The sequence below is a fragment of the Artemia franciscana genome, unplaced genomic scaffold (genome assembly GCF_032884065.1).
Source record: "Artemia franciscana unplaced genomic scaffold, ASM3288406v1 PGA_scaffold_32, whole genome shotgun sequence".
NCBI lineage: Eukaryota > Metazoa > Arthropoda > Branchiopoda > Anostraca > Artemiidae > Artemia > Artemia franciscana.
The window spans coordinates 1,256,070-1,269,294 of record NW_027062665.1 but is presented as its reverse complement, the minus strand read 5'-3'; the positions used below and the strand labels follow the sequence as shown (position 1 = coordinate 1,269,294).

General features: G+C 32.9%; 1 protein-coding gene across 1 annotated transcript in view; it reads left to right on the top strand.

Moving 5' to 3' along the window:
* The window catches only part of LOC136041672 (nucleolar complex protein 3 homolog), a gene marked incomplete in the record, with an annotated part of 87,476 nt that overhangs the window by 36,956 nt on the left and 37,295 nt on the right, over positions 1 to 13,225 (top strand). The window contains 1 exon segment of the mRNA XM_065726390.1: positions 9,979 to 10,135. Coding sequence (XP_065582462.1) covers positions 9,979 to 10,135 — 157 coding nt within the window.

Sequence of the window (13,225 nt, the reverse complement as noted above, 5' to 3'; positions counted from 1 at the left end):
CTTCTGTTTGGTTTTTGCAAAGAAAAAATAAGAAGCTAAACAGATGAATCGATGAACAGGTTATTGATATACACTCAAAAGAAACAAATGTAGCAAATAAACAAAATTGGTGTTCACATGGAGTATTCTTTAGCGCTGATGTTTTTGCTGTGGCTTTAAAATGGCCACGTGAGAAACTTTTCAATCTCTTTCCAAAGGTTATTTATGAAGTAGTCCAAACATTGGGCTTCAAGGTTAAAAATCTTATTAAATTTTTATTTTTTGGACAAATATTAATTTATCTAGTCACGTTTAACTGCCAAAAAGGATATGTTGGGTAATTTTGGTTTATGCGCAATAAAACTTTTTCAGCTACTTTTTCCATTACATTCTCAGCTACATTTTCCATTACATTCTCAGCTACATTTTCCATAACATTCTCAGCTACATTTTCCATAACATGCTCAGCTACATTTTACATAACATTCTCAGCTACATTTTCTATTACATTCTCAGCTACATTTTCCATTACATTCTCAGCAGCATTTTCGATTACATTCTCAGCTACATTTTCCATAACATTCTCAGCTACATTTTCCATTACATTCTCAGCTACATTTTCCACAACGTTCTCAGCTACATTTTCCATAACATTCTCAGCTACATTTTCCATAACATTCTCAGCTACATTTTCCATTACATTCTCAGCTAAATTTTCCATAACATTTTCAGCTACATTTTCCATTACATTCTCAGCAGCGTTTTCGATTACATTCTCAGCTACATTTTCCATTACATTCTCAGCTACATTTTCCATAACTTTCTCAGCTACATTTTCTATTACATTTTCAGCTACATTTTCCATAACATTCTCAGCTACATTTTCCATTACATTCTCAGCTACATTTTCCATTACATTCTCGGCTATGTTTTCCATTACATTCTCGGCTAGGTTTTCCATTACATTCTCAGCTACATTTTCCATAACATTCTCAGCTACATTTTCCATAACATTCTCAGCTACATTTTCCATAACGTTCTCAGCTACATTTTCCATAACATTCTCAGCTATATTTTCCATAACATTCTCAGCTACATTTTCCATAACGTTCTTAGCTACATTTTCCATAACATTCTCAGCTATATTTTCCATAACATTCTCAGCTACAATTTCCATTACATTCTCAGCTACATTTTCCATTACATTCTCAGCTACATTTTCCATAACATGCTCAGCTACATTTCACATAACATTCTCAGCTACATTTTCTATTACATTCTCAGCTACATTTTCCATTACATTCTCAGCAGCATTTTCGATTACATTCTCAGCTACATTTTCCATAACATTTTCAGCTACATTTTCCATTACATTCTCAGCAGCGTTTTCGATTACATTCTCAGCTACATTTTCCATTACATTCTCAGCTACATTTTCCATAACTTTCTCAGCTACATTTTCTATTACATTTTCAGCTACATTTTCCATAACATTCTCAGCTACATTTTCCATTACATTCTCAGCTACATTTTCCATTACATTCTCAGCTATATTTTCCATTACATTCTCGGCTAGGTTTTCCATTACATTCTCAGCTACATTTTCCATAACATTCTCAGCTACATTTTCCATAACATTCTCAGCTACATTTTCCATAACGTTCTCAGCTACATTTTCCATAACATTCTCAGCTATATTTTCCATAACATTCTCAGCTACATTTTCCATAACGTTCTTAGCTACATTTTCCATAACATTCTCAGCTATATTTTCCATACCATTCTCAGCTACAATTTCCATTACATTCTCAGCTACATTTTCCATTACATTCTCAGCTACATTTTCCATAACATTCTCAGCTACATTTTCCATAACATTCTCAGCTACATTTTCCATAACGTTCTCAGCTACATTTTCCATAACATTCTCAGCTATATTTTCCATAACATTCTCAGCTACATTTTCCATAACGTTCTTAGCTACATTTTCCATAACATTCTCAGCAGCATTTTCGATTACATTCTCAGCTACATTTTCCATTACATTCTCAGCAGCATTTTCGATTACATTCTCAGCTACATTTTCCATTATATTCTCAGCTACATTTTCCATAACATTCTCAGCTACATTTCCCATTACATTCTCAGCTACATTTTCCATCATATTCTCAGCTATGTTTTCCATTACATTCTCAGCAGCATTTTCGATTATATTCTCAGCTACATTTTTTATTACATTCTTGGCTATGTTTTCCATTTCATTCTCAGCTGTATTTTCCATTACGTTCTCAGCTGCATTTTCCATTATATTCTCAACTATATATTCCATTACATTCTCAGCTACGTTTTCCATTACATTCTCGGCTATGTTTTCCAGTACATTCTCAGCAGCATTTTCGATTACATTCTCAGCTACATTTTTGATTACATTCTTGGCTATGTTTTCCATTTCATTCTCAGCTGTATTTTCCATTACATTCTCAGCTGCATTTTCCATTATATTCTCAGCTACATTTTCCATAACATTCTCAGCTACATTTCCCATTACATTCTCAGCTACATTTTCCATCATATTCTCAGCTATGTTTTCCATTACATTCTCAGCAGCATTTTCGATTACATTCTCAGCTACATTTTTTATTACATTCTTGGCTATGTTTTCCATTTCATTCTCAGCTGTATTTTCCATTACGTTCTCAGCTGCATTTTCCATTATATTCTCAACTATATATTCCATTACATTCTCAGCTACGTTTTCCATTACATTCTCGGCTATGTTTTCCAGTACATTCTCAGCAGCATTTTCGATTACATTCTCAGCTACATTTTTGATTACATTCTTGGCTATGTTTTCCATTTCATTCTCAGCAGCATTTTCCATTACATTCTCAGCTGCATTTTCCATTATATTCTCAACTATATTTTCCATTACATTCTCAGCTACGCTTTCCATTACATTCTTGACTATGTTTTCAATTATATTCTCAGCAGCATTTTCGATTACATTCTCAGTTACATTTTTTATTACATTCTTGGCTATGTTTTCCATTTCATTCTCAGCTGTATTTTCCATTACATTATCAGCTGCATTTTCCATTATATTCTCAACTATATTTTCCATTACATTCTCAGCTACGTTTTCCATTACATTCTCGACTATGTTTTCAATTACATTCTCAGCAGCATTTTCGATTACATTCTCAGTTACATTTTTTATTACATTCTTGGCTATGTTTTCCATTTCATTCTCAGCTGTATTTTCCATTACATTCTCAGCTGCATTTTCCATTATATTCTCTACTATATTTTCCATTACATTCTCAGCTACATTTTCCATAACATTCTCAGCTATATTTTCCATAACATTCTCAGCTACATTTTCCATAATGTTCTTAGCTACATTTTCCATAACATTCTCAGCTATATTTTCCATAACATTCTCAGCTACAATTTCCATTACATTCTCAGCTACATTTTCCATTACATTCTCAGCTACATTTTCCATAACATTCTCAGCTACATTTTCCATTACATTCTCAGCTACATTTTCCATTACATTCTCAGCTACATTTTCCATTACATTCTCAGCTGCATTTTCCATAACATTCTCAGCTACATTTTCCATAACATTCTCAGCTACATTTTCCATTACATTCTCAGCAGCATTTTCGATTACATTCTCTGCTACATTTTCCATTACATTCTCAGCAGCATTTTCGATTACATTCTCAGCTACATTTTGCATTATATTCTCAGCTACATTTTCCATAACATTCTCAGCTACATTTCCCATTACATTCTCAGCTACATTTTCCATCATATTTTCAGCTATGTTTTCCATTACATTCTCAGCAGCATTTTCGATTACATTCTCAGCTACATTTTTTATTACATTCTTGGCTATGTTTTCCATTTCATTCTCAGCTGTATTTTCCATTACGTTCTCAGCTGCATTTTCCATTATATTCTCAACTATATTTTCCATTACATTCTCAGCTACGTTTTCCATTACATTCTCGACTATGTTTTCAATTACATTCTCAGCAGCATTTTCGATTACATTCTCAGTTACATTTTTTATTACATTCTTGGCTATGTTTTCCATTTCATTCTCAGCTGTATTTTCCATTACATACTCAGCTGCATTTTCCATTATATTCTCTACTATATTTTCCATTACATTCTCAGCTATGTTCTCCTTAATTTCAATATTAACTATTCATTTTGCGTAGACTATATGACTTTTCAGGAACGAATATCCCACCTTGCGGCATTACTTCCTCTGCAATTAGTAGATAGGGGGTTTGAACCTTCCTCTGAAATTTCTATAAATACGTAACAAAAATTCATATAAACAAATTTTTGATGCGGTTATAATTTGGAACAACAATCCAAGAAATCCTATGTATTAATATTCATGAAAATAAAACAGTGTTTCTGGAATATTTATGTAACCTGATTTTATTTCTACTTTCTTTTTACCCTTCTTTACCATTGAGATTAATCGAAATAACTGTTGCAATTCTTGTTACTGTTCAAATGGTGATTCTTCCTCACTTTAAAGTTTTTCTTTAAACTCATTTTTAAGTTTTCGGTTGCTAATGGGTTAGTAGTTGGGTTACTAATTGTTTATTAAAGGGCTAGAGTTTGCTCTTTACTAGGTTTAGGTGGTTGCTACAACCGTGATAAACCTTTCTACCTCAGCATCCAAGGTATAATCTTAAACGGATTCTTTTATAATGTACCACAGCGCATAGAAGTGCATTTAAGAAGATCTCACTTAGTTACTTACTTAAGACGAGATACAGGCGATTCAGCCCAACTCGGCACCAGGGAGCTTCTGGACCAAGTTCTGTTAAAGTGATCTGTCCATCTGCGGTCGAATGAATTGAAGCCACGACTTTTCCTACTTGTTGCCATATTCCCAGAAAGCGCCAGTTATTTGGCGCCCTTCTTCACGAAGTTCTGTTATGATTTGGTCTGGCTCTCTGTTTTTTTTTTCTTCCATGAATAGGGAGGCACTGTAGCGATAAACTGGCGTGTTAGGGTCTCCTCTGGGCGTTCCCATTACTTGGCGACGCCACTTCAGTCGTCTTTTCTTGATTATGCTAGGCATTGTAAGTTTCATCGGCACATCTTCATGAGCTCGTGGGTTGCTATTTTGTTGCGACCGCAGCAAAATAGCTCTTATTTTGTTGCAAATAGCTCTTAGATATTATAATAGCTCTTTAGATATGCAAATAGCTCTTAGATATATCGTTGCAAATAGCTCTTAGGTATTGCCCATCTAAAACGTCTAGTTGTCGTTCTTCCTCTGTCTTTAGTGGCCAGGTCTCGCAGCCGCGTAGGAGTATGCAGCGTACGCATGCCAAGTATATTCTGAGTTTTTTTAGCTCAATTTCTCATTTCGACCAATGGGGTATGCGCAGTTGCCCGAACTGCTTTGCTGATCCGACCTTATTTGCGGCTCCATTCTTTGCATCCATCAGTAATAATAGATATTTGAATTCTTATACCTGTCAGTAGGATCTTCATTAAAATGTATAAAAGATTTAGGGATATTAGTTGTATCCAGTCCCGCGTTCTTGCCTTTTACCATGATTTGAAACCATGCGCTACTCTCTTACCTAGCTTGTCGATTTTGGGATTTTTGAAGTGGTTGACAGGATTTTCTTTATTGTCCATGTATTTTTGTTGGCATATCTTTTGTCTCCTTCCATTCCTTCATGGCTAGAGAGTGTTGGGAGGGGGCGATGTTGAAGTTTTATGAAGTTATATATCGTCTCCAACGCCACTGGGTTCTTAGACTCACTTCTCTATTTCCTTGCTTTTTTTCACCTTCTGGATTGCAGTAGCTTTTCTTTATTAGTTAGTATCTATGTAGGAAATAAACCATAAGACAAAAAATAATAAAAACTTGTAATAAAAACTTGTAAAAATAATGCCTGTTGTGAACCACTATTATTTTCAATCAAATATGCTTTTGCGTATATTTGTAATTAAATTTTACTATATAAACAGTTATCTGGTATCACTGTTGCCAGACACTAGCTTCAAAAATTGGACATCAATTTTGATCGTGTTGAAAAAAAGAAGTAGAGAATTTGCTAGGAAATAAGTGAAGTTCTTAGGTTCTTCATTTTCTAACAAAAAAAAATTAAACTAATTGTTTAGGTCATAGCAAAGTTATTCTAACACATCATTAAACTTCATCTCATGAAGTTTAATGACTTCAACTTCATCATTAAACTTCAAGAACACTCATTAAACTCATTAAACATCATTAAACTTCATCTTTTTAGAACACTCTTCGAAGCTGCCAAATTATCAGAAAATAAAATAATCTCACTATCAAAATTTGGACTGAGAAAAATTTGAAATAATCATGGAAATTCTCGTAGCTTATTCCTAAACGACGTTTTAAAGAATTTATTTATCAATGATTACATCAAAATCTCTCTCTCTCTGTTTTCTTCCTTTATTTTTCTTTAGCGCTCAAACTTTTTTACCATTTTTGCGCGTCACTTGCGTTACCAAATTATGATTTTTAAAACTTTAATTTAATATTTTGCTTTTTACTGCTATATTTCTTCTTATGTCTTTGGTTGTTTAGTTTCTTGTGCTATTACGTATATTAGATCCTCAGTATCCACTTTTTTTCACATAAATATCAATATTAATCATATCTGCACACAGCTAAGATATCTCGGGGACATTTTGGTTTTCCCACAACATTTATTATATTTGAAGAGTAGTTTATTCCCAAGCATGAACATTCAAAGGTCAAATTGTGTGTGTGTGGGGGGGGGGTCTGAAATACAATGAAGGATACAGTTATAGGCCTACCTGTGTCTTCTTTTGTCTTTTTCTTTTTTTGACGGGGAGTAAGAATTCATAGTCCGTGCGGGCAGATTTCGACGCAAATTTGTTGATATGTCTATATTTTTGCATTTCACAATATTTTCATGTAGAGAGGGAGTTCTGTCTGAGTACTAATTATATACCATGTGAGAGATGTCTTCCCTCCCCCAGGTTAATCAAAAGGTCCACTCGTGCTGACTTTCCTGGAACAATAGATAAACTCTGCCCTAAAAAAAACTTTTTAGCCCAAACCCCTAAGGTTCGATCTTATGAACACTTCCCTCCTCAAGGGTCTGACTGTGTTTACATATTAAGCTATTGATAGTAAATTATCTGTTACCGTAAAATAATTTCGGTTTTGTCAACATTTTCAAGGTATCCTAATTTTTTTTCCTTATTTAAAGATGCCAACTGTCAACTTTATTTAAAGATGAAAACTTCCCTCCTCAAGGGTCTGACTGTGTTTAAATATTAAGCTATTGATAGTAAATTATCTGTTACCGTAAAATAATTTCGGTTTTGTCAACATTTTCAAGGTATCCTAATTTTTTTTTCCTTATTTAAAGATGCCAACTGTCAACTTTATTTAAAGATGAAAACTTCCCTCCTCAAGGGTCTGACTGTGTTTAAATATTAAGCTATTGATAGTAAATTATCTGTTACGTAAAATAATTTCGGTTTTGTCAACATTTTCAAGGTATCCTAATTTTTTTTTCCTTATTTAAAGATGTCAACTGTCAACTTTATTTAAAGATGAAAACTTCCCTCCTCAAGGGTCTGACTGTGTTTAAATATTAAGCTATTGATAGTAAATTATCTGTTACGTAAAATAATTTCGGTTTTGTCAACATTTTCAAGGTATCCTAATTTTTTTTCCTTATTTAAAGATGCCAACTGTCAACTTTATTTAAAGATGAAAACTTCCCTCCTCAAGGGTCTGACTGTGTTTAAATATTAAGCTATTGATAGTAAATTATCTGTTACGTAAAATAATTTCGGTTTTGTCAACATTTTCAAGGTATCCTAATTTTTTTTTCCTTATTTAAAGATGCCAACTGTCAACTTTATTTAAAGATGAAAACTTCCCTCCTCAAGGGTCTGACTGTGTTTAAATATTAAGCTATTGATAGTAAATTATCTGTTACCGTAAAATAATTTCGGTTTTGTCAACATTTTCAAGGTATCCTAATTTTTTTTTTTCCTTATTTAAAGATGCCAACTGTCAACTTTATTTAAAGATGAAAACTTCCCTCCTCAAGGGTCTAACTGTGTTTAAATATTAAGCTATTGATAGTAAATTATCTGTTACGTAAAATAATTTCGGTTTTGTCAACATTTTCAAGGTATCCTAATTTTTTTTTCCTTATTTAAAGATGTCAACTGTCAACTTTATTTAAAGATGAAAACTTCCCTCCTCAAGGGTCTGACTGTGTTTAAATATTAAGCTATTGATAGTAAATTATCTGTTACGTAAAATAATTTCGGTTTTGTCAACATTTTCAAGGTATCCTAATTTTTTTTCCTTATTTAAAGATGCCAACTGTCAACTTTATTTAAAGATGAAAACTTCCCTCCTCAAGGGTCTGACTGTGTTTAAATATTAAGCTATTGATAGTAAATTATCTGTTACGTAAAATAATTTCGGTTTTGTCAACATTTTCAAGGTATCCTAATTTTTTTTTCCTTATTTAAAGATGTCAACTGTCAACTTTATTTAAAGATGAAAACTTCCCTCCTCAAGGGTCTGACTGTGTTTAAATATTAAGCTATTGATAGTAAATTATCTGTTACGTAAAATAATTTCGGTTTTGTCAACATTTTCAAGGTATCCTAATTTTTTTTCCTTATTTAAAGATGCCAACTGTCAACTTTATTTAAAGATGAAAACTACCCTCCTCAAGGGTCTGACTGTGTTTAAATATTAAGCTATTGATAGTAAATTATCTGTTACCGTAAAATAATTTCGGTTTTGTCAACATTTTCAAGGTATCCTAATTTTTTTTTCCTTATTTAAAGATGTCAACTGTCAACTTTATTTAAAGATGAAAACTTCCCTCCTCAAGGGTCTGACTGTGTTTAAATATTAAGCTATTGATAGTAAATTATCTGTTACGTAAAATAATTTCGGTTTTGTCAACATTTTCAAGGTATCCTAATTTTTTTTCCTTATTTAAAGATGCCAACTGTCAACTTTATTTAAAGATGAAAACTTCCCTCCTCAAGGGTCTGACTGTGTTTAAATATTAAGCTATTGATAGTAAATTATCTGTTACGTAAAATAATTTCGGTTTTGTCAACATTTTCAAGGTATCCTAATTTTTTTTCCTTATTTAAAAATGCCAACTGTCAACTTTATTTAAAGATGAAAACTTCCCTCCTCAAGGGTCTGACTGTGTTTAAATATTAAGCTATTGATAGTAAATTATCTGTTACCGTAAAATAATTTCGGTTTTGTCAACATTTTCAAGGTATCCTAATTTTTTTTTCCTTATTTAAAGATGTCAACTGTCAACTTTATTTAAAGATGAAAACTTCCCTCCTCAAGGGTCTGACTGTGTTTAAATATTAAGCTATTGATAGTAAATTATCTGTTACGTAAAATAATTTCGGTTTTGTCAACATTTTCAAGGTATCCTAATTTTTTTTAATTATTTAAATATGCCAACTGTCAACTTTATTTAAAGATGAAAACTTCCCTCCTCAAGGGTCTGACTGTGTTTAAATATTAAGCTATTGATAGTAAATTATCTGTTACCGTAAAATAATTTCGGTTTTGTCAACATTTTCAAGGTATCCTAATTTTTTTTTTCCTTATTTAAAGATGCCAACTGTCAACTTTATTTAAAGATGAAAACTTCCCTCCTCAAGGGTCTGACTGTGTTTAAATATTAAGCTATTGATAGTAAATTATCTGTTACGTAAAATAATTTCGGTTTTGTCAACATTTTCAAGGTATCCTAATTTTTTTTTCCTTATTTAAAGATGTCTACTTGCCTTCCATGCATTCTGTATTTTCCCACTTTTCTTTTTTTTTTTAGTTTATTTGGACTGTTCTTTCTGCAATTGCTTTGGTTTTCTATTTAATATCCAACTTATACATTTTCTGTTTATCCTTAGAATGGGTACTTTTTTTTACAGATTGGAAATATGGCAAATATTCTTGATTACTTTGAGAAACCGGATCTAGAATTATGTTTAACCGTTCGTAAAATGGCAGCTTTCTCGATGGTGGCGTTGTTCATTGATTTAGCTCCAGGGTATGAGATCATACACACCAATCAGCCTGGAAAAAAATGTAAGATTTTGTTTTATATCACTACTACTACTACTGCTACTAACAACTCACCGCAGCACTAAATCGCCTGAAACCAACACTCTAAGTACGCTACTCCTCCATCCCAATCTATACAAAGCCTAAAAAAAACACGAATCAGACTAAAAAAATATTTAAGATCTTGTTTTATACTTCCTCGAAATAATGTGTCAAACTAGAAATCAAACAGTTCGTGGTGGTAACGAACTGTAGTAAGGAGCGACCTGGCTCAATAGTAACCGAAACTCCAAAAATCGCATTTTAATGCCGATTTTAAATATATAAGTTTCATCAAGATCAATCTTACCCATCAGAAGTTATGAGCCTGAGAAAATTTGCCTCAGTTTAGAAAATAGAGGGAAACACCCCCTAAAAGTCATACAATCTTAAAGAAAATCACACCATCAGATTCAGCGTATCAGAGAACCTTATTGTAGAAGTTTCAAGCTCTTATCTACAAAAATGTGGAATTTCCCATTTTTTACCAGAAGACAGGTCACGGATACGTGTTTATTTGTTTTTTTTTTTTTTTGTTTTTTTTTTCAGGGGCGATCGTATCGACTGAGTGGTCATAGAATGTCGCGAGTGGGCTCATTCTAGCGGAAATTAAAAGTTCTAGTGCCCTTTTCAAGTGACCAAAAAAATTGAAGTCACCGGATTAAAATTCTGAGATAGCCATTTTATTCGCCATAGTCGAAAAACCTAATAACTATGTCTTTGGGGACGACTTACTCCCCCGCGTTCCCGTGGGAGGGGCTGCAAGTTACAAACTTTTACCTGTGTTTACATATAGTAATGGTTACTGGGAAGTGTACAGACGTTTTCAGGGGGATTTTTTGGTTCAGGGGGAGAGTTGGGAGGGGGGTACGTGGGAGGATATTTCCATGGAGGAACTTCTCATGGCGGAAGAGAATTTCAATGAAGTGGTCGCAGGATTTTCTAATATTATTTGAAAAAATAATGAAAAAAATCAATATGAAAAGTTTTTTCTGCTGAAAGCAAGGAGCAGCATTAAAACTTAAAACAAACAAAATTATTACCCATTTGAGGGGTTTACCTCCTCGTAATACATCACTCTTTTCGCTAAAGTATTTTTAGTAATTTCAACTATTTATTCTACGGCCTTTGTGATTAAGAGGTCATTCTTAAGGAATTGGGACAAAATTTAAGCTTTAATGTAAAGAACGAGGTATCGACGAGGGGTGAACCCCCTCATATATGCAATAAAACATACGAATATAGAAGTTCGTTACGTAAGTTAATTCGTAAGTTACGTATATTTTTTACCAATGAAAACGTTCGTGAAAAACTAAAAGTTCTAGTTGCCTTTTTAAGTAATCAAAAAATTGGAGGGCAACTAGGCCTCCTCCCTCGCTCCTTTTTTCTCAAAATCTTCCGATTAATTGCAATTAATTAATATGCAAATTTCGTTTTAATTATTTGTGCGCGGAGAGCCAAGATCAAAACATGCATTAACTCAAAAACGTCCAGAAATTAAATAAAAAAAAAGTTTCTTACTGTTTTAAAAAGTAGAGTTAAGAGAAAGAGTTCATCTTTAGCGTAAAGAGCCGGGCGTTGAGAAGGAAAAGCCCCTTTCATATACGAAGTAATTTTTGTTCGTTTTAAGTTTTAATGTTGCTCCTTACTTTCATTTAAAAAAATTTGTTTTTTCATTTAATTGGATGAAGGAATAATGAAATCCCTATTACAAAAACTAAAAAATAAACAAAAAAATGAACCAAAGAAAAGGTATAATTCTTATAATTTCTAACATTTCCCAAATTTAGAGGTTTTTTTAGGTTAAAATGCTACTAAGGTAATTGTTGTTGGATTTTCATGTTAAAATCCATTATGTTACTAAAGAAATGTAGTTAACTATTATTAGTATAATTTAGGTTTATATATATTGGCCAAAATTTATTTTTGTTTGTTGTTTTATATTTTATATTGCCGGTTTGTTGTATTTTCTTTATACTCTTCAATTTTGAAGGTTAATAAAATGTTTGAGTTGAGTCAAATTGAATTAACCGCCTTTGCGACACATTATAGTTTTAATCGTTCAGCATAATGTGAGTCGTGTTTAATCATTGAATACGAGTTTGCAGAATAATTTATCCTGGAAGGGGGAGGGGCAAAATAAATATATTCAATATTGCTAAGTTAATTGGCTATTCTGATTTTTTTTTCTGGAGCAGGGTGGAATAAAAGGGGCTCGTTTTTCCCTTCGCTTCCTACGCGTCAAAAGGACACTATCTTTATTCTAATCAGATGGGCCCCCTCTTAGCTCTTTACGACTGTGTGGTACATCCAAAAAAGTTAAATCGAACCTATTGCGTTGACTCACTAGTGCCATTTTTGGAGTGCGATCACCCCACTCACACCCTGTTTTTGGTCTTTGTTGTTGGTCTCAGGCGGCTTGGTGCGGCAGTGTGTTATTAATAATAAAAGTAGTATATATATATATAATAGTATAAATATTATTTATAATATTTAGTTTACCTATTGTTGCTAAAGGGAGGGGTATATTAACAGGATAAGCTTGTTTTGGTTTTACTTGGTTGTTTTACATTTGCTGTTTTTTTTTTTCATAGGCATGTATTTTGGGGGTGATACCTGACGCGGGGATGCCATGGATATTCTGTGGTAGCCACAACACTGTGCTGGGTAGAGAATTTAGAGTGGCGAAACCCTATATAGGCCAGTGTATTCTCCTGATGAGCCCTTATGTTGGGTGTTGCCTCTGAATTATTTGTCTATATTATTTTTTCTATTGTTTGGTAAATGACGACTTGTACTTATTGACGACATGACGGCCTGTCCATGGATTATTCCTTATGGTTGATTGTGTATGGCTATGCTGTTTGACCTATGTGATTGTATTGATGAGTAGGGTTGAGGCCTCATTCAAGTGCTGGTCTATATTAATCACTAACTTAGGAAAACAGTCTTCCTTTTCTCCTTCTGTCTCTTTTTTTTTTTTTTTTTTTTTTTTTTTTTTTTTTTTTTTTTTTTGTGCTGTAGCATTGGTGATTTCTCTTTTCATGATATATATATATATATATATATATATAT